This window comes from Bison bison, unplaced genomic scaffold, assembly GCF_000754665.1.
Source record: "Bison bison bison isolate TAMUID 2011002044 unplaced genomic scaffold, Bison_UMD1.0 scf7180017864032, whole genome shotgun sequence".
In the NCBI taxonomy this organism is placed as follows: Eukaryota; Metazoa; Chordata; class Mammalia; order Artiodactyla; family Bovidae; genus Bison; species Bison bison.
Window position 1 is genome coordinate 2557900 of NW_011494604.1, and position 22707 is coordinate 2580606.

The window sequence follows — 22707 nt, forward strand, 5'->3', positions numbered from 1 at the left end:
GGGGGAGAAAGAAATGAGAATAAAAAAGTGAAGTTCAATGAGAGATAGGTGATAACAATGATGGCTATTCTGAGAGTCATAGCAGAAGTAACAAACACTTGAAATTCAGAAAATTTTAAATGTCTATCAGTCTAACTTTCTGCCTACTCATTCCTTCTCTAAATACTTGAATGTCTACTGTAAGCAAGATAATGTGCCAGGTCCCATGGGCTCACAGACATTCAAACATGGTTCCCATACTCAAGTTTACAAAATAATCCTTCTCTGAGCATCTTTCTAGCCTTACTTGCTGTAACAGAAATGATTCTACAAGTGTCTTGTTGCTCAGTGAAGGAATAATACTTGAATGGGTGAAAGCCAGACAAGAAAAAACAGACATGATTTTTAAAGATGGAGTATTACTATGGAAATGGTCCCAAAGTGAAATTTGTGAGGTTTTGTTTAAACTTAAAACTCAAGAAAACACTTCTCTGACTTGGTATCAGAAGTTATTGGGTATCATTTTAGATGCCCTTTACTCCTATTCTCTCTCCTTAATAATGTGTTTCTCTTAATATATTTCTGGTTTTTTATCAATAGTATCTAGAAGAGTCTTTTTGAAGTTTTAAATGTACTGTGTCCTGTCTTCCACTTCACATTTTTCTGAACATACATATCCTGTGCTCTGAGTAGGCTGCAGACTCATCTGCCTCCTTATCTTTGCACACACTATTCTCACTGCCTAAGATAGACCATGAGCCCTTTGCACACACTGCACACAGGCACACGTAGACACCCTTAGAAGTCTTCCTATCCTTAAACGGTCACAGTCATGTGTTGCTTCCTACGTGAATCCTTGCCTTTCTCTTTATGTGCAGTATACTTTGTCTCTTTATGGCATTTGTAACCATCTGCCTTTTGAAGGTTACAAATGCCATACTATGCCTTTTGTGAGCTCCTGAGAAGGTTGACTCATGGTTTGCCTGGTTCATTTTTTACATGTTACAGTGTCTGGTGCTAATCTGCATTTTCCTCTCATCCTATATTCCTCATATTCCTGTTTCTAGCCAATTTCTAGGCTTTGATTTATAAGTTGGACATACCCCAAATTTTACACCCTACCCCCTGTTTCTAATATCATGCCTAATAAGCCTGTACATTAGTTGGGGAGGCCAATGCAAGACAGAAAACCAGTCCAGTAGGAGTTCCTGGAGCTTGGCCTAGAGGTGGGGAGAGAGGGCAGCAAACTCTCCTGATGGTTCCCTAAATGTTCCAGAAAGCATCATCTTTGTAGCTTTTTCCCTCCCATCAGAAGAGTTTCCCTAAATGCTATACTTAGAGACCATCTACTTTAGGCCCTCCTTCTATCAGAGATTAAACCCCCAATAAAGACAGCTCTGTTATCCATTACTGTAAAGAGAGCACAGAAAATTCAAGCACCAGAAAGGCCCACACATTGACATGATCCAGCATTTTCTACACCAGACGTAGGAGCTGTGAGGCGGTGATGACTGGTACCCTGTTGATTACTAAGCTTGGTTGGCTGACCCAGCCACTGGACACCACCCCTTCCTTACTCTCCACATGAAGCCTACCAGGAACTCAGCATCTTGTTAGAGAGGGAAGCCAGTCAAAGTGCCTTATTGCCTGAGCTCTCCTGCCAAAGCCCCAGATAAGCTCAAAATGTTAATTTGCCCAAATAGGGTCAGGCTGCCAGCTGTTTTGCCCATTTTCCTTGAACAAGTCCTGATATAAACACACAACTTTAGGGAAGAGGCAAATGAGTGAGAAAATTGCCACCTTCTGGGATAGCTGGAGGAAAATGGAATGATTTATGACTATTATTATTCCCTTTGCTTCACCTTCCTTCATGGCCCGTAACAAGTCCTACTTTAGGTTTAAAATGTTTCTTGTAATTCTCCCGATGCTTTGTGCTCACTAACCTTCATTTATGGCAAGCCCCCACATTACACACCTGCAGACATAGACGTATGTAGAGGGTACGGTTTGTTTTAGTACCTTCGCAGACATGTGCAGCCATCCTCACAGTCAATTTTAGAGCGTGTTCATCACCTCATAAGGCATCCCCACACACTCCACCTTATCCTCCCTACACCCCCAGCTCTGAGCAACTGACAATCTATTTTCCATCTCTATAGATTTCCTCTTCTGGACATTTCATTTAAAAATGGAATGATAGGTGTTCTTTTGTGACTGACTTCTTTCACTTAGCATAAGGCTTTCAAGGTTCATCTATGTTGTAGCATGTCTCAGTATTTCATTCTGTTTTATGGCCAAAAAAATACTCTGTTGTATGACTGTAATACATTTTGTTTTTTCACTCATCAGTTGATGGACATTTGGGTTATGCCCACCTTTTCACTACTCTTAATAAAATAATACTACTATGAATATTTTGCAGCAGTTTTTTGTGGACATATGTTTTGATTTCTCTTGGGTATATACCCAGGAATGGAATTGTTGGATTGATGGTAATTCTATTTTTACACACTTAGACTTCTGCAGTAATCTCTGGACTGGTCTCTGTGTCTCTTTCCCAATCTCTACTCTCTGTGTTGCTATTAGGCTTATATGAGTCTTTCTGAAACATTGTTTTCACCATGTTTTTCTTCTATATAAGATCTGCGAAACTTGACCCTTGAAAAACTCACCATCAAACCCTAATTCATCCTTTTAGCTCTACGCCATCAATGACCCATGTACATCTCGCTTATCTAACTGTATTTTCACTTGTTCCAGAATCTAGGTGTGAGCCTCTCTACTGCTCAGGCACTCATTATCATCTAAAGACACAGTGATGATTTCCTATGTGTTTTGGTTTATACATTTTCCCTTTTTTCCCCTTCCAAGAATAGTTTCTAATCATTTTGTACCTTTTTCTTTTCTCCTCTCTCCTTAACCCTGCCCACCTCCTCCCAGAACACATATGTTCACATGTCCCACCGTGTCTAACAGTGTCCATTTTCATCCCTGTAGGAGATACAGCAGCGGCATGGTCTGGCCAACTCCATTTCTTCCTACCTAATTAAGCCTGTCCAGAGGATTACCAAGTACCAGCTGCTCCTGAAGGTACCTCCCCCCTCTCTGTCACCCTGACCACACTGCCAACCAGGTCCAAGGAATCCTAGCTTTGCCCAGGCATGGGAAAGCTTCTACCTGAAGACCTTTCATCTGCCTAGAGCAGAACTTCAGCAATGAGCCCACGCTGCCATTGCTGGCTCCAGACTGCATGTTCTATCCTATGAAATCTCACATGCTTATTTTGGGGGAAAGAGGAGAAATGGAAGCAGGGATGGATTGTGATTGTTTTCATATCCACCACTGCACATCTCCTAGTGACTGCCACCCCAGACAGTGGTGGGTACACAGAGACTCTCCCGTCCTTCCCTTCTGGGCAGATTCCTCCTGGTGGCCCTTGCTTGGTAGGATCCAGGATCAAGGTCTTAGGGTCAGTGCCAGCATGGGCAGTGGAGGCCCAGGGCAGCACCTATCATTGCCTTTATCTCTGTTTGTCTAGACTAGGAGATTTTAAAGAGGAAATAGTTTGAAAGTACATACAAAGACACAATGACAACTCTGTATCTGTAGGCTCCTACGTGTTACGGGTTCTTCTAGAGCCAACCAGGAGATATGTTTTTTCTCCCAATCCTTTTCTTTAAGAGTCAAATCATCAAATTATATAAAATACTATGTGATTTGGGCTGATTCTTCTCAGAGAAGAATACACTAACAGTCTGAAAATGTGACACTTCTCAAAGAAAGCCTGGGAAGTCTATATCTTAGGCAGTTATATAACTGTATCTACATTAACTCTTAATGTGTAAGGGTGGAGTTTTCCCTAAGTTTGACTATATTTCTGGTCACTTCTCAAATGCAAAAAAAGGATTGTGAGAAGCATGTCGTAAGTAGTATAGTTCTAGAGAAACTCTGATGAAATTCAGTTCTATGAGATGCTTGCTGAACCTCACATTTCCTAGCTGGTTCAGTAAACCTGAAAACCAGTCTTGTTTCAAATCTAGATTCTACTCATGTTGAAGTGCGCCCGCCTTTCCTGTCTGTGGGGTCCTACTGAGCACTTGTAGTTCTGTGATGAGAAGAGTGGGGGCAGCAGTGAGCCCCGCCCCAACCTCTCTTCTCTCTTCTGGGTTAGGGCTGGGTCTTATGTCATCCTTATTTTTCAGCCCTGTCCTTCAAACCTTCACCTTCCTCAACTTCAGGACTTCACTTCCAGGCACTCCAGCCTGCCAACCCTGCAGAAAATGACTTAGAGAATCACCACAGGGCATCCATGCCTTTGGCCTTTACTGAGGACTAGTGTCAGAAGTAACTATGTGCAGACCATCACAGCTGTTCGGGTAGAACTTTGAAGATGCCATTCTGTTTTTGAAGTTTCTTATATAAAGACTCACAAAAATTCTCCCAAGATCTCAGCGTAGGGCATGGATATTCTTTCCTGAAAAATTGGTGTGCCAGACAGTCAGTCAGTTCAGTCACTCCATCGTGTCCAACTCTTTGTGACCCCATGGACTGCATCATGCCAGGCTTCCCTGTCCATCACCAACCCCTGGAGTTTACTCAAACTCATGCCCATGAGTCGGTGATGCCATCTAACTATCTCATCCTCAGTTGTCCCCTTCTCCTCCTGCCTTCAGTCTTTCCCAGCATCAGGGTCTTTTCCAATGAGTCAGTTCTTTGCATCATGTGGCCAAAGTATTGGAGCTTCAGCATCAGTCCTTCCAATGAACACCCAGGACTGATCTCCTTTAGGATGGACTGATTGGATCTCCTTGCTGTCCAAGGGACTCTCAAGAGTCTTCTCCAACACCAAAGTTCAAAAACATCAATTCTTTGGTGCTCAGCTTTCTTTATAGGCCAACTCACACATCCATACATGACTACTGGAAAAACCATAGCTTTGACTAGACGGACCTTGTTTGACAAAGTAATGTCTCTGCTCTTTAATCACAAGAACTTGAGGTCCTTCTTTGCCTTTGACTGTCAGATAGTGTCTAGTTTTATGGTTACTTACAGGAGTTTCTCCTTACCCCAGAGGTGGGGAACAATCTTCTATCCTGGATTCTGACAAAACATTTGAGTAAGCATAATGAATGGGCAGTTGGATGGAGTAGGGTTATAGATTTAAATGAAAAGTACTGTACTGTTGGGCTTCCCTGGTGGCTCAGTGGTAAAGAATCCTGTCAATGTAGGAGACCCAGGTTTGATCCCTAGGTCGAGAAGATCCCCTGGAGGAAGAAATGACAACCCACTCCATTATTCTTGCCTGGGAAATCCCATGGACAGAGGAACCTGGTGGGCTACAGTCCATGGGGTCACAAAAGAGTCAGACACAACTTAGCAACTAAATAGCAGCAATAACAACTGTATATAATTATCCTCTCCTTCCCTAGCCCACATGATGTATGACCTTTCTAAATGATTATTATTATACAAGATTTTTGTGTGTGTGGTTTTCAAACTTAAGTATTTCCAAAGCTCTTTCAGGAATTAGTGGGGTTGTGAATTTTTTTTAAATAAAATAAAACTGACTCACCCATCCACACTGCCACAGTCTCCAGTCAATTAGGCCCCAGTTCTAAGAGAAATATAAGTTTTCACCCCTCCTTGTTAATCCCTAAGGCTGAAGTTCCTAGGATGAATTTTGTGCCTTGGACAAGGGAGAGATGTGGACAACGGATAGGCTGCCCTGTGCTTTGCTTTAGGCAGATGGAAGGGTGGGCTCTGGGCTTTAACTCTGTGATTAGCTGTTTTAGAAAGAGAAGACTATGCAGGTAACTGAGAGAGAAGACAGTAAAGTAGGGGGAATTTGCTGTAGAAATGTTTTAAAGTTATTTGGGGAAGAAGAGACTTAGTAAGATAATTTTAACCTCTTTCAAATGTGCTTGTAGCCGAGTGCTTGCTGAGTAAAAGAAAAAAAGTTTACTGAGCTTTTACTATAAATAAATAATATGGGATTTATTTTCTCATTTAAGTCAGCTTTATTCCAAGTAATGCTAAGTCACTTCAGTCGTGTCTGACTCTGTGCGACCCCATAGACGGCAGCTCACCAGGCTCCCCCGTCCCTGGGATTCTCCAGGCAAGAACACTGGAGTGGGTTGCCATTTCCTTCTCCAATGCATGAAAGTGAAGAGTGAAAGTGAAGTCGCTTAGTCGTGTCTGACTTTTAGCGACCCCATGGACTGCAGCCTACCAGGCTCCTCCGTCTATGGGATTTTCCAGGCAAGAGTGGGGTGCCATTGCCTTCTCCATTATTCCAAGTAAACGGATATTTAATTATCAGTATCCTCTGGAGTTCCTCCCTTTAGGTGTTGCATAAAAGTGAAAGTCAGAGTGTTCAATATTCTCTGTGTAAATCTGCTACAGCTGTCCTTTTCAGTCTAAATTAAATGTGGAACTTTCTCCGTTTCATAAACTATAGCAGAGATCTGAGGAGAACTCACTGGTTTTGCTGGTTGGTTGGTGGACATGCCAAATTGCTTTGGGAGGTTAAAGTAATTGGTGTTTTCTGTTACAAACTGTAGCCTATTTCTTATTTCCCTCTTATGTTTCTGCCTAGAAATTCCTTTGATGATATATGAGAACCAGTTGGGAGGGTTAAAATTAGGTAAGGGAAGAGAACTTAAGGTTGGCAGAAGTAAATGCAGCTTTCTGAACAATGATGCTGTTACACTGACTGGAACCAAAGACAGAGCTGAGAAATGATCTGGTCTACCTCCCAAGCGTCTGCTCTAGGTGGTGTATCTCTTCTTTGGACACTCAGAGATCCCTTCTTCATGTGGGAAGATAACACAAAGGCCTGGATTTTCATATCAGATGATCACTAATCAGATATCTTACTTTACTAATAATTTCAAAGATACAGATAATCCAAGACAGAGATAAAACACAGAAGTCCAGGACCACCAAAAGCTCCAAGACCTTTCTTACAACATCAGGATATGCTGAGATCTTGATTGGCATGCAAAGTTTCTAAATGATGTGTGTTGCATCCTATCACTTACCCTGAAGAGAGCCATTTCATCATGAAATGTAATCACTTTTTACTTAGTTGTGTAACTTATTTGATACTTTCCAGGGAGCCATTGATTGTAGGTTTGTCTACCATAAGAAGTCATAGACAGGCCAGACAGATCCTACTAAAAGCACACCATAAATAAGGAGTCTCCTGCTGGCAGGTACCTAGTTTGTCAGGAGGTCTGTCATTGATGTGTTTATAAGGTTTGGTCTTGTCAACTTTCTTTCTTTCCTGGAAGTGCATCCCCACCCATCCACCCATTCCCTGCCTTCCCCCTCCCCAGAAGGGGGAAGTATGGTTTGTAGATCTGTTGCTTAACTTCTTCCTTTCCAGAGTCAAAGTGAGCAAGATATGATAACCCTGATAGGAAAAGTGAAAGCCAGCATTCCTCTGGTTTGAGTGAAATCATTTCAAATGGTCTTTATGGTTACTAGGATAGTTGGAAATTATCTTTTCTCCATCAACCAGATATTATATATCTTTTATGGAAAGGGTAAAGACCTAGTCTCCAATGGAGATGTTAAAGAGAGAGCATGGTCCAGGAGGACAGGGGGAAGGCAGGTTGGCCTGGTGGATGGAGTACTGGATTTGGATTCAAGAGACCTGGATTCAAGCCTCTACATGGCCTCCAATGAGTTCTATAACCTGGGCAAAACCCATGTCCCTCTTGAGCACAGTGTCCTCATTTGACAATCCAGGGACTAGTCCATGATCCTATCTGTTGGCCCTGGGCCGACATCTAATACATATAATCTAAAAATCTTTTAGGACTCTGAAAAGCTATAAACCTATACTTTCCATAATCCCTAGTTGTTCCCAGTGTGGAAGAAGTCATTCAGGTGGTAGAGGTGTGTCAATAAACGTGGTGCTGGAGGTTGGCGTGCAGTGATGTGTGAGTGCTGTGTGTCCTCTATGATCGCATAGTACTGCACCTCTGTTTGTATGTTTTGCCAGGGGTATTCCCTGACCTCAGGTTAGTTGGGTGACAGAGAATACCCTAGTTGCTCACTTCTAGTGCCAGCCACTTGGGAGTTGGGTTGAGTTAGTTGGATTAGATTGAGCTGAGGAAACTCAGTCTGGGAAAAGCATGATGGTTGAATTCTTTGGTGATAACCTCTCCACCCCAGAGGGGTTCCCAGAGGGGACTATCACAGACAATGAAGCTAGCTTCCCTGGTGGCTCAGACAGTAAAGAATCCACCTGCAATGTGGGAGACCTGTGTTCAATCCCTGGGTTGGGAAGATCCCCTGGAGGAGGGCGTGACAACCCACTCCAGCATCCTTGCCTGGAGAATCCCCATGGACAGAGGAGCCTGGTGGGCTACAGTCCATGGGGTTGCAAGGAGATGGACAGAACTGAGTGACTAAGCACACAGCACATAATTCCTTGAGGAACTGGTATATAATTGCCTTGAGGGGTTAGGTAGTGGGAGGCTGGGGAAGCTGGGGGAAACTGTTCTGTGTCTGGACCTTTTCACAGGAGCTTTTAACTTGCTGTGAAGAAGGAAAAGGGGAGCTCAAGGAAGGCCTGGAGGTGATGCTTAGTGTCCCAAAGAGAGCCAACGACGCCATGCACGTCAGCATGCTGGAAGGTAGCTGTGCGCTCAGCCTCCCGGGGAGCCTCCTCCTTTCCTAAAGCTGTGGAACTGGCGTCATGGGGGGGAAGTGGTGTGAAGTCATGCAGAGTGCCAGGCTGGAAGAGAGGAGAAATGGCAAGTTGTTCCATAGGTCCTGGGGAAGTGTGAGAGGAGATCTACAGGGGCCAGCTCAGCTATCACCTGCCTCCAGGTAGCCCCAGGCCTGTGTCACATCAGATATGTGGACAACCTGCTGCCTGAGAGCCAGAGTAGGACAAGCCATCATCATCCTTACTGTAAAGGTGTGAAAACCCTGACCCATAGCAGTCCTGTTCATCTGCATAGCATCTGCATCGCACTTGTCATCATAATAAGCAGAAATCCTGCGCACACACACACACACACACACACACACTGTCTTTAGCCTTGTCCTTCTCTCTTTTTTATTCTTTTAAAACACATATAACATAAAGGTTACCATCTTAACCATTTTTAAATGTACACTTCAGTGGCATCAAGTACATTCATGTCAGTGTGCAACTACCCTCACCCATTCGTAGCACGTGAGTCAAGTCCAGCCAGATAAAACTGATGGGACTTTGTCAAAGCTCCTTCAGTCCACTGGAACCATGTTCTAGGGACCCAGAAACCTGGCACAGAGACAATAAAGCACTCCCAACACCACAAAACCCAGCAGATGAGGGCAGAGCAGCCATGGTCAAAACTGTTAGATGAGTTAATATTCCATATCCCAACCTGGGCTGGCAAACAGGTGAGATAAGGGAGGCAAGTCTTCTTTGTAGTACATAGTAACCCTGTGGGGTATTCCTGTCTTCAAGACCACTTTTCCTTCCCTGCCCCTTACCCCAACACTGCCGAAGACTTGGTCTGGTTTCAGTATATCCTGACCACTCTTAACACGGGAAGCCCACTTCTTCATGCAGAGGAGCCATGATTACCTTCTCCAGACTGAGCACTGACTATCTGCACCTATTCCTAGCATCTCACCTTCTCCACCTCCTACTCTTCTGTTCACACCTGCTCCCCACCCCTCCCCCACGTCTGCCTCTCTGAGCACCTTCTCCTCCAGCCTGTCCCTGACCTGTATTCTGGATCCAGGTACTTCAGGTAGGCTCTATGGACCAACAGCAGCAGCACCTGAGAGCTTGTTTAAAAGTGCACATTCATGGGCTCCACCCCACTCCTACTGAATCCCAGTCTTTTAGGGATTGAAGAATTGATTATGTGCTTTCATAATCAATTTAGGTGATTCTTATACACAATAAAGTTTCAGAACCTCCGTTAAAATGATACGAATATAAATTGCTGAAGGCTTGTGCACCGCATAGTACAGGAGCTATCAAAGGGAAGTCCTAGGAATGGAGCATAAGAAATGAGGAAATGAAGTGACAACAAATGGAGTGGAGTCGGGGGCACGCAGGCAGTGTGTGTCGTCAGCCCCATTCTGGGCTCCAGGTCAGCTACAGTGGGAGCTGTGGAGGGAGAAGGAGAGATGGCGTTTGCCCTTGCAGGCACTCCCCGGCTGGCAGAAGGCTGGGGGAGACTGCTCTGGAGCTCTGCGTGAGATTCCCCTGACATTGGTTCGGTAGAGGAGACCTGGGGCAGAAAGGGGGTCTGATCCCAGTGCCATAGAGCTGTCCTCTGAGGTGTGCAGGAGCCACAGGAATCAGCCTGAGAGAAAAGTGTGGGAGCTGAGGGGTCCCTGTCAGGAAGCCTGCCTCCAAGAGGGGACTGGAGCAAGGGGCCCACATGTGGTGGAGAAATCACACAGACTGGAAACGGGTTTTTTTCAGGGTTCGACGAGAACCTGGACGTGCAGGGGGAGCTGATTTTACAAGATGCCTTTCAAGTGTGGGACCCCAAGTCGCTGATCCGGAAAGGGCGGGAGCGACACCTATTCCTCTTTGAGATCTCCTTGGTTTTCAGCAAGGAGATCAAAGACTCTTCAGGACACACAAAATATGTTTACAAGAACAAGCTACTGGTAGGTGGGGCAGGTGGGGTCAGACGAGTCTCCCCATTTGCTAGCTCCCTTGGGCAGGAAGTGATCTTGTACACTCTGCTCATCTCTCCCCTGGTGCCACACCAACACCATCCTGGACAAGCGAAAGGCATCCTAGTTGGAAAGTGCCCCCTCAGCCCACTTCCGCATCTTAGAGCTGACCTTTCTTCTTCCTGTTGGCGTGGGCGCCTCCCTCTTCACCCTCCCTCCCTGCTACCTGCTCATCAGGCACGTGCCTGTAGGTCCTTTCATCCTGGGTAGAAGAACAGAACATCTGGTCTGTTTAAGTTTGATTGACCAGAGCCCCTCCCTCCGGTACTCTCCTCTCTGTTGCCTTTCCCTTCCCACCCCAGCCCTAAGTCTCCCCACCGCCCTCCCCTTCCCCGCCTCTCACAGGCATTTCCTGTCTACAGACCTCAGAGCTGGGTGTGACCGAACACGTAGAGGGCGATCCCTGCAAATTCGCCTTGTGGTCTGGGCGCACCCCATCCTCAGACAATAAAACAGTGCTGAAAGTAAGTATTGCTCTCTGCTGGGCACAAGACCAGGGTTGGGGGTAACCAAAGGGGGCTTAGAGGGATGTGGGCAGGATATGCCTAAAAGCTGGGGCCTCTGGGCTTCCTCAGGAGGGCAGCCCCACATGGATGTTCAGACACAAATTCTATCATGAAAGTAGCCTAAAATCTCAGACTACTGGTCTCTAAGTCCAGGTACTTGTTGGCGTGTGGAAGGAAGAAGGCAGGGAATGGCCTTAGTGGGGCCCACTTAAATATGTTCTGCCCATGTGGCCACTTCAAGTGTCAAGGATGACAACTGACCTTTGGCAAAAGTCACCTTGTTTTGCTCTACATTCATTCAACATTTCTTTCCTGAACACCTTCCGCATATAAGGTATTCTGCTCAGTGGAGGCTCTGTGTGAGATATAGACCCTTACATTCTAGAAACTCTAGTGAATCATACGAGCGAGCATGGGAACTAGGCCGATTGAGAGGAGTGTTGAGAAGGGTCCCTAAGGAGTCCACTCAGCTCCCCAGAGTACACATCACAGGGAGCTGAGTGAGCACTTGTGGTCACGCTAGTGAAACCGAGGACAGATCCTGCACGTGGCACATCCATCAGTTGTGTGCTTCTCAGGGAAGTGCTCATCACCAAGGAAGACATGGGCCAGCCCTGAGCAAGCTTCACACTTGTTCACTCTGAGTTGTCAGCATGGCTGCTGCCCGGCATGAGGAAGAAGTACCTGAACAGACTTCCATGAAGACAAATGGGGTATTCATGGAGTGACAGCAGTGCCTTCAATTAACAGGTTTACTAGCCTAAAAACCTGGGACCAACGCAGTTAGTACAAGCCTATGTAGTCATATGGGCGTTGGACTTATATCCAGGTTCGATATAAGTGTATCCGAGTTAGACCAGTATATCCAGGTCTATATATCCACTTGGTAAGTGGCTGCTGCCTCCAAACACCCCCTTGTTGCCCCTCCTGTGTTCTCCAGACCTCCCCAGAATCCAGTAACTGAAGTGTTAATCCTTGGTCCAGCAGGGGCAGATATCACTGTTGGTCAGTGCCTCCAAAGTTATTAAATACTTTGAAAATGACCCTGTCGAAGTTTGCATTGAGTCTTGAGGTCAGAGCCCTGTTCAAGGAGTTGGAAAAGCATGTCCGTGGGATTGAAGTCACAAGTATAAAACCAGGGGTGGGGGGATGATTTGGGAGAATGGCACTAAAACATGTATAATATCATATAAGAAACGAATCGCCAGTCCAGGTTCGATGCAGGATACAGGAAGCTTGGGGCTGGTGCACTGGGATGACCCAGAGGGATGGTATGGGGAGGGAGGTGGGAGGGGGGTTCAGGATGGGGAACACATGTATACCTGTGGCGGATGCATGTTGATGTATGGCAAAACCAATACAATATTGTAAAGTAAAAAATAATAATAATAACAATAATAAAAAATTAAAAAAAAAAAACAGAGAAATAAACCCCTCCAACATTTGATATCCTTGACCAATGATGGATTAAGCCTGCAAGAGAAGGGTTGAGAACTGTTTCGGTGGATTGAGGGAAATGAGGTTCTTACTGTCTCTCCCTATGGCACTGCAGGCCTCCAACATAGAAACCAAGCAGGAGTGGATCAAGAACATTCGAGAGGTGATTCAAGAAAGGATCATTCACCTGAAAGGAGCTTTGAAGGAGCCAATTCAGCTCCCCAAAACACCAGCCAAACAGAGGAACAATAGTAAGAGGTAACCAGGGTCTCTGCCCCTAGCACAGCCTCACAGGCTTCAGGGAGCGGGGGTGGGGTAAACCTTTGCTTCTGTGGGGGTGGTGCACCCCTCTCTGTGACACCCCACTGAATTCTACCTAAGAGGAGTCACCTCCTCTTAAGCACCTCGCCCATCACTGTCAGTTATACTCAGCAGAGCTTCAGTGAGCACCTGAGTGTGTTGGGTACCCCAGGAATATAAAAGGGAGTCCATTTGCTCAAGAACCATCTGACAGGCATGTCTCACACGTGGGATAATTAAACAAGAAGAGCCAGGACCACCGGTAGGGACGGGAAATGCTGCAGGCATCATGGAGAGAGGACTTGTGATGGGCACTAGAGTGAAGTGTATGGGGAAGGCTTTGGGAGGGAGGTGGCTGAGGGGAGGGCTCTCTGGACCGGCTAGACAGCGAAGGGCTGTGACAGGCAGGGGTATGCCATCACTGCAGCTCTTACTCTACACCCCCACCCCTGTCAAGCCCTCATCTTCTTTCATTTGAGGCAAGCCTTGTGATTGGGCAGAAGATGACTTTTTTTTAAATATCTTCATCTCTCTGGGTCCTTCTGAATCCCAGTTTTCCCTATACCAGTGGGTGACTGCTTAAGTATTTCTTTCTCAAGTCTCCTTGTGACAGTCACTTTCAATGACTCTTTGGAGGGCACTTTAAAAGAAAGAATAGAAAAACTTCATGTCAATTTTGGAAAACTCGAGGAAAAAAAAAAAAGTAAAAACAGAGTTCTGGAGGTTATGGATGTTGGTGATAACAGGCTGTCTTCTCTCCTATTCATGAATGGAATAAATTCAGAAGATTTAGTTGACCCTTTGGTACCAGCCAGCATACACAAGCCAGGGAGCCACCAGGAGAGATGGTAGTCAAAAGAAGGGTGTGGCTAAGGTAGAGAGAGATTCCCCCAGGGGCAGGAGCCCCAGGACATGCATGGCCAGGATAAGGCCCCTTCTAGGTGCTGAAAGAACAGTTATGACTGTGCTGGGGAGGGGTTATTTTCAGTTACCTGTGTCAGGGTAAGGGGCACAATTAGTTTAGTGCTAGAGACGGATCCTTCTGTAGCGAGTCTTTACTTCAATAAAAGAGAGAATGAAAAACAGTTATAAGGAAGTCAAGGTCCAGAACCTTGATGGGAAAGGATATTCAGGCAAGGCTGTCCAGGGAAAGAGCCCCTTTCTCCTCTAGTAGAATTTGAGCATTTCTAGAACATGGGATGGACATACCTTGGAAATGCCTCATGCCTTGCCTTGGTCGTTGTCAGGTGATGAGAGAGTGAGAAACCTTGGTGGACTCTGCAGAGAACAGCCAGGTGTTGTGTTATTTCATTAGCTTGGCTCCCTATATATGGGGACAGAGTTTACAGAGGAATGGGTTGGCTTGGGGAATACTTCCTACCCTCCTGGCTAGGCTCCTCACCTTCCCCAGAACTAGCTTCATCTGGAGTGGACCAGAAGGTCCTGCAATGGGCCAGAACAGTAGGAAGCAGGAAGTACAGCCAGCTCGGAACTATCTACAAATGGTGGGGAGCAGTGTTCCAGATATCTAAAATAACAGATGATCTAAATGTCCTTTATTTTTGGTTTTGAAACGCATCACGTAATTTTTTTTTACAGCAGATTTTCCTTCCTACGAACGTGTGGCTTATATTATTAAAATAAGTTGGCATTTCCCAAGCCCACAAGTGGTGGTGAGAAAACAGTCGACTTAGAATTATTCTGAGTGGGAGAAACTTCTTATGATTAGCACTCTCTGTGTATGTACATATGCATCACATGTATGCACACATGCACACACATGTCCATGTTCTCCCACACTGTAGATTGTAATTGTGTAGACTTTGATGAGACAGCTTCAATAAATGTTGCCCATGGAGTAACACTCTCGGGCAGTGAGTTCCCATTTCCCCTAAGGCCATATTTTTCTAAAGTTGCAGCAGGGGTATGACTTTCACATAGACCCCCCATAGGAAGTGCTGTCATTTCCTGTGCTGATTTATCCAACCCCTGGCCCACACCTCCAGTTTTTCCTGACATGGACCCTTTGGCTTTCACCAGTTGCCAGACCGCTAATGCCCCTTGGCCCAGCCTTTGTGTTCAGTATGGGATTGGGACCCAGTTGTAAAGCAGCAGAATTGAGGGAGCATGTGAATGAAATGGTCCAGGGGCCTAGGAAGGGGTCCAAAGGCCAGGAGTACACTTGGGAGCCTGTCCTGTCAGACCCTCAGGAGCACAGCTGGCTCCAGAGCTGCTGCAGAATCTGTGACTGTCCTCTTATCTTTGAGAAGATGCCTTGGCTTTCTATGTTATAAGAAGTCATCATAAATAAGCATGCGATCAGTAAGACCCACCAAAATGAAGGCAATAAACTCTTCCTCCAGACACAGGAGTTGAGGGTCCAACATAAGGACCTTCCCAAGGATCATCTCCCCTGGAGAAAATATCCACCCAATTTTCTTAAGCAAGAGAAGCACAGGTCAAAAAAAATTCTTCTCAGTTCTGTTCTCTTTATAAGCCAGCTATAAACCACCCCCATCCTGTTACAGCACGCACAAAATCTATTTGAATGCCCTGAGCTCTGGGATTGTTGCAGATGACCCAGACAGTTGGAGAGAAGCCTAGGTTCTAAGCAGGTGCTTAGAAGCAGGTGCTTCTCCCTACTGGCTATTATAGACCCATTCCTAGTGAAAATAAATAGCTGCCCCCTCTGTACCATGGGCCAGAAGAGTTATAGAGAGTCATTTTGTATTCAGTTATCAACATAGTGATTATGTATTTGCTAAGCGCAAGAAGTGACATCATTGAAAATCACATGGGACTGCTTCCTTTAGTGGGATAATTTTAGACAAATCCCTGCTAAAAAGTGCTAAGGCTCTGCTCTGCCAGACCAGCTGGAAATCCTTGTGTGCTCTAAACCCACAGTTGTTCCCCCCACCCCCACCCCTGCTGTTTTTCTCTTCTTCCTGCAGGGATGGAGTGGAGGATGTTGACAGCCAGGGGGATGGGAGCAGCCAGCCAGACACCATCTCCATTGCCTCTAGGACCTCCCAGAACACAGCGGACAGTGACAAGGTAGGCCAGTGCCCCAACCTTCCTCCCCAAGACTTCCTACTGGCTGAACCATTCCTGAAGGCCACCCATGGAGGAATGTCTCCCATGGTGGAGCCTGACCTCAGTAGCCAGTGGTCTTTGTGGCGGCCAGAGGGGAAAGAGCTGGAGGGCTGGAGGAGATATGCTACAGCCAACCTTCCTCCCCAAGACTTCCTACTGGCTTAACCACTCCTGGAGGGCCACCCATGGGGGAATGTCTCCCACGGTGGAACCTGACCTCAGTAGCCAGTGGCCTTTGTGGCGGCCAGAGGGAAAGAGCTGGAGGACTGGAGGAGATATGCTACAGCGTGGAGATTTTGTCTGAGGGGACAGAAGATTGAGGGGCCAGCCAGCCCTCTCATGCCATCAAAGCTTAGCAGCACTGGGGAGAGTGGAGAGCGAGTCTGGGTTTCCTCTCCTGAGATGCCCCAGTGGCACTTATTAGGCTGTGCTTTCTGGGAGACTGGAACTCAGGAAGCTGAGACTGGGATAGTTTCCAGAGACCTTAGTGGCTGTGACTGGCTCATCCCGAAGTTAGACCAAGACCAGTGACTTTGGAAATGGCCACAGAGATGCCAGTTGGAAGGGGCCTCCTGTCTGAAGGCACTCTGGTGAAAATGATGCCTTTCTCTGGCCAGAGTACTGGGGTTCAGTTCCTAAGGGACAGAGGACCAGGAAGTGATGTTTGAAAAAATGTGGAGGGATGTAGTTGTCTCAGGAGAAAACCTGGTCACTTGCTCTCTTACATTTTGGAGCAAGTGAGTAAAAGGAGCTCTGATGAGGAGCCAAAGAAAGGAGAATGTAGCAGAGACTCGGAGTGTTTGCTTAAGCCACGGGAGGAGTTCAGTGGTCTGAATGTGCATCAGGAGCCGGGGAAGGTTCTGTCTCTGACCCTCCTCTCATCTGTTTACCTGAAGGTCAGAAGAGTATGAGATGATCCTTTTCTGAATACTAGGGATTTTATTAATAAAGGTAGGGGTTTTCAAAGGCTAATTGATCCTAGTTTCTAGACTGAGTATTTTGGCCTTAGTCCTCCAGCCTCAGGCAACATGCTGTGTCCTGACTTCATTTCAGTTTTCTAAATTAGGGACACTTTTTTTTAGGATAATCTGCATTTATTAGGATTTTTCCAATTTTTTTTTTTTCTTACTGGAAACTTCCTAAGATCATGGTGCAAAATCATTCTCTAGACTAGTGTTCAAGGACATGCAGGGTAATCAATTCTATTTGACATCCTGCTTTCATTTTTGACTATCAGAGTAGATGGAAAATTGGATTTTTCTACTTGTTAAACATACAAAGAAAACTATTTCTGTACTTCCTTTCTCCTCCCGTTGGTTGTTTAGAAGTATAACCTAGAGTATCCTATGAATGAAAGTGTTTCTTTTTAAGCAGTCAGTGGGTGGTAAGTGATCATGTTTCCCATGTTCAGCCCAGCAGCCTATTAGTTCCATGGTGGTCATCCGGGGGATGCTTCCCTTCAGGCTGCTACTTTGTCTTCCGTATGGCCCTTAGACACCTCGGCCAAAGAGTTGTCTTAGGAAGCCTCCACTCCAGCCTTTCCTTGTCTTCTAGCAGGGTGATTGCAGTTAGAGTAGATCACTTCTGACAGCAGCCACTTCTTTATTAACGAGGAACCCTGATAGTTACACGTTATTCACAAGTGAGGAAACTGATGCCAAAAAGTCTGAGTGACTCACCTAAGAAAATCCTAGCAGCGAGTAGAAAAGCAGAAACTAGAACCCATGTCTCCCTGATTCACTGTCATGTTTTCTCCTCACTCTAAAAGTCAAAGCTTTGAGCTCCCAGTGCTAAGATGAACTCAGCTAGTAGGTCCTTCTTCACATTCCACAAAACTTCCAGGCACATACTCGTGAAAAAGCACCCACCACGTGCCAAGCTCTGTGCTGGATACTGTAGAGACATGTGGACTCTTTGTTGAGTGTGAATTCTTATTTGTGTAATTTTCGTTTCATGTATGTCTCTATAGCCAGGCTCTTAAGCCCTGATGAGGGCAGGGGTTATGTCTGTCTGTTTCACGGCTGTCCCCTCGACACATAGCACACAGGGATGCTCAGGAAGTACTTGGGGAATGAACAGAGCAGGCAGGGAACTCTAGAATGAAGAAGAAGCTGAAACAGGTGGTCTGAAAGCAGCCAAACATACAAATAGTGTATTTATAAATATGCTAAAGAAACCTGGAAGTTTCCTTACTTCAAGCAAAAAGCTTTGATCAGCTGGAAGACTGGTCAATTCCCAATTACCTTCTCAGCCTTTGGGAAATATGAGCAGTAGGTTGGAAGATGAAGAGAGATTCTGTGTTCCGCCAGGAAACCTGGAAAATCACTTAGGAACAGTCAAATAAAGGGAGGGCCTGTCTGCAACCATGTACCGTAATTAGAATGTTCTTACTCTTCTGACACTAAGCAGTGAGAATGGGACAGCCATGTGTCCCTTTGACCTGCACTGCCCTTCATCAGAGAAACTGTTTATTGGTATCTTTGAATTTATAAATGTTATCAACAGTGTTAAATTTTCCCCCTAACTATACCACAAGACCTGGAAACTAGTCTTCACTGGTTTCCAAGGAGTCAGCTGAATAGACTCTGAAGAAGAGAAAGAGAAAACAGGTTAATTCAGGTAGGCTGAGTCATATTCAGCAGGAGGGCAGACAAGATGACTGTGGGGAAGGGATGGGGCAGAGATACCTCATAGAGATCAGGGTTATTTTAACAGTGAGTTTCTAGAAAAGCCCCAGTCTTTTTCTTCTAATCCAGAGGAATGAGAATAGTAGAACTGTGGGCTGGATAGATGGTGAACATAACCATCAAAGGGCCAGGACGGATGGCCTTCGGGACCTGTGGGACCCTAAGACACCTCTGCAATCACTTTATGTGTCCTCTGTGTGTGGGGTAGGGTAGAAGGAGTGTGGACACACCTGGGCTCAAATACCAGCTCTGGCACTTGCCCTTTGTGTCACGTTGCACGAGTTATTGCACCTTAATCTCCCAATCTATAAAACAAAGATAATACCCATCTCACTGAGTCTTTGGGAAGGTTAAGTAAAATATGTTTAGTTGTTACCTATTAGACACTCAGTAAAGATTAACTTTCGATCTTATTAGAAAGGAAATAGAAAGCTAGAGACTGTGAATAAGAGTACTTGATTATTTAGCAGATTAAAGATCTTTGGAAGTTCTTGAATAGAGTTCTGCCCTCCAGGTCCATGGTTCATTAAATGTCAAAAAGTTTTTTCTATATTAGACCTAAAGGGACATAGCTTCAGTTTGCTTGAATATAAATAGAACAACTTAACTCCACTTTCCATTTGCTAGGCCTTAGAATCTAAAATGTAGCTATTTGTTGTTAGCATTGGCTCTTGGTTTATTTTGTTATCTAATGGGTTATGATCCATTATTCTCAGGTATTTCATTTTAATCCTCAAATTGTATCACCTTTGGCCAGTGGTAACCCCTAAAGCTTTAGATATTTGAAGACAGTTGACTTGTTTTTTCTATTTTTTAATCTTCTTTTTTAGAAGTTCTCAGTTTCTCCAGCTATTCTTTCTATTAATATATTTTCAGACCTTTCCATATCCTGGTTGCTTTCCTCGGATTTACTCTAGTATATAATGATCTATATAAAATGGGGCCTGCAGAGTGACATACAGTACATTAGATGTGAACTAACCAATGCAAATTCAGCTTATTGTTCTAGAGCAACAGTGCCTGCCCTCCCTCCCTAAGATGTTTTACCCTGTATAGTAGGATGTATAACGCTGACTCATGGAATCTCCTTGCCTGTTTTTGTGGCCCGCTCTTAGTTGGGAAGGTGACTTAGTAACCTGAGTGTTGGACTATTTAATATCTATTAGATGGTCTCTTGTTTAATTCCATCCATATTCCAGCATGTTTTGAATACAGAGTTATTCTGTCCAGTGTATCAGATGCATTCCCCAGCATTATTGGCTAAACATACTTTTTGTGACTTCATCCAAATTCTGACTATGAAGACAAGATTGAGAACAGAAGACCAACAAATGACGAACACCTGGCCCTTCCTCATTTCCCACTCAGGTTTTGAAACTTGGGTCTGTCCTTGTCTGACTCTTCCTTTTAGGAAAGGGAACGCCCCCATTTTCCTCTATAACAGAGAAGCTGGAATTGCTTGTGGTATGTCCTCCCTTGATGAGGAATCAGTCTAGTATTCTTAATTCTGCATTAAATTCTGACAAAGCTAACATGGGTGCCTCAGTAAATGATATGAATAGCTTTCCCCAAAGTTTTGTTTGTTCTGCTCTCAAATGGGTCTGCATAATTAGGTTCTACTTTATCCTTGTCCCGTGTAAAAGTGTCATTTCCCTGAAGGCAAATGGATGTCCTTACTTTGTCCATAGAGCTCTGGGTCTGAGCCCCTTCCTATTCTGTCCAGACTATGCTCATGGTACTCTGGACATGACTACAAGACCCTCTTGCTTATACATGTATTAGGTGGTGGAAGTTTGCAACCATATTTCAGAGAAATCCAGAATCATAGAATTCTAGTCAAGCAAGGCTGAGTAATAAGGTAGTAGTGAAGAAGTGTCTTGTCGTTGAACAAGATGGGTGTCTGCCAAATAATTACCAACTAATGGTACAGAAGTAGCCAGCTAGGCAGTGACAGTCTCTATGCATGTATATGTTGTTTAGACTAGCTATGCCAGAGGTGCTCAGTAAGTGCTTATTGAATTGAACATTACAAACCCCTCCTAGGAAGGGTGCTCTCCATCCAAAATACGCTGTGAATTTCTAGACATGTTCAGGCTGGCTGGAGACAGGAAATTGAGCTGCAAGTGCTATTCTCTGCAAAAATTATAACAGAAGAATACTGCTGAAACATCCCAGTGCTGACTGTGACTTGAATGAGGGATTTCAAAAACAAGCAAATGTGATCTAAGTTACAAGGTGGGCTGATAATGACAACGTGCTGAAGGGGGACAGGGAAATGCCTAGAGAAGCCTGGAGATTTCAGAATACAACTCAGAAGTGTTTAAACTCTCAACTGTCAAATCAGTGTAATGAGTTATGACCAAAACTTTGTTCTACTGTTTGGGAGGAAATATTCTGTTTAGAGATGGCAAGGGCCAGACTAAGGGGACAAAGGATTCCTACAAGGTCACTCACTGCGGTAACACAATACCACTAACAAGGAGCAGGGCAGCCTGGCTGCAGAAGCCTTCTGGGAAAGAACTTCTTTACTAAAGAGCCCCACCTGGTTTATCAGACCCTGGTGATCCTGACACATGTACTCTGGAAGCACAGAGCAGGCCACTGGGTGCAAGGGATGTAGTCAGAGAGGGTCTGGCGCCCACATTGGTATATTGGTGAGGGCCCCGCCCGTGCACTGGCCTATTTCATCTCTCTCCACTCATGCTCTGTTATGCTCTGCTGTGCTCTCCGTTCATGCTCTGCTGCATAGCAGGTGCGGCTCTCCATGCTGAGAGGGCAGCAGTGAATGAACAAGCCCTCCTTTGGCTTGCTTTCCTATATAAGGAGGAAAGGTAAATAACCAGAAAGAGAAAGGATGGCATTCTAGTCTTCTGCTATTAACAAGAGCTAAAAAAGGCTCCTAGGTTTTTCTTGTAAGAAAAAGTGGGCTAATGCTGCAATTGGAAGAACTTGCCTTAAATGTAAGAAGTTAGTTTCCTTGTAGGGATTATTGTTGATAGGGGGAGAGAAAAATAGACTCTCCATTTAAATGGGCTCATAGGAAAACTTCCCTGGTGGCCCAGTGGCTAAGATTCTGTGCTCTTAAAATGGAGGGGGCCAAGGTTTGATCCCTGGTTGCGGAAGAAGCTCCCACATGCCACAACTAAAGAAAGATCCCAGCCAAATAAAATAAACTAATATCTTTAAAAATAAAGATTTGGGCTCCTAAGTAGAAAAATTCTCCAGAGAATAAGGCTGGATATAGGGCTTCTTGGGAGGAAGGAGAGCATACTGGTTCCAGTTCCCTAGAAGCAAAGTCTGAGACCGGGATTCCTGTGCATGGAGTTTATTGGTGCCCCTTCAGGGAAAGGGGCAGGAAACAGGGCCCATTGTAGAAGGAGCTAAGGCAGATGTGCACGTGGCTTCAGCTGGAGTCCAGCTCAGCCTGATCCCTCCTGGAGCTGGAGTGTGAATGGCACCCAAAATCTGCCCTACCTTGAGGCAAAGGACTGGTCTTTTGTGGCAGCTGTGAGCTGTTAGCAGCCAACATGCAAAGAGCTGAAGCATGGCAGCCCCAGCAGGAAAGAGAGTCTGAGTGGGCTACGAAGGTGTCAGCTGCACAGAAGATATGGCTTGGGGAATCAGGCACGCATTCAGTCCCTGACTGCTTACAGTGGCAGGACCTTGAACGGGTCACTTAATCATTCCATGCCTCCGTCTCCAAGTCTGTACAGTGAAGGCAGTGATTTCAGCTTCCTGGGATTTTGAAGGACTAGCCAAGATCCTGTACAAAAGAGGGTGTGAAGCAAAGGAGACTGTCCAGATGACTGTGGTGACTTGAGTTTTAAGGGCCTACAGATCACTGGCTTTTGCCACTAAGGATAAAAACCAAATATCTGGAAATGTGGAGACTCAACAGTGTCAAGACTAATAAAAATCCTATCAGTTCACACATTGTAATATTTTTCACTTAGCAAATTCTTTAAAAAAAAAAATCAAGATGATGCACTACACCAGCAGGA

The 22707-nt window shown here is 45.2% G+C and overlaps 1 protein-coding gene across 5 annotated transcripts in view; it reads left to right on the forward strand.

Moving 5' to 3' along the window:
• KALRN (kalirin, RhoGEF kinase) overlaps positions 1-22707 on the forward strand; it is a 626732-nt gene that overhangs the window by 403429 nt on the left and 200596 nt on the right. For all 5 annotated transcript variants that reach the window (XM_010834276.1, XM_010834277.1, XM_010834274.1 and 2 more), the window contains exons 28-33: positions 2977-3069; positions 8513-8624; positions 10424-10614; positions 11046-11147; positions 12742-12884; positions 15878-15980. In XM_010834276.1, the coding sequence (XP_010832578.1) occupies positions 2977-3069; positions 8513-8624; positions 10424-10614; positions 11046-11147; positions 12742-12884; positions 15878-15980 (744 nt within the window). The remainder of the gene's footprint in view (positions 1-2976; positions 3070-8512; positions 8625-10423; positions 10615-11045; positions 11148-12741; positions 12885-15877; positions 15981-22707) is intronic.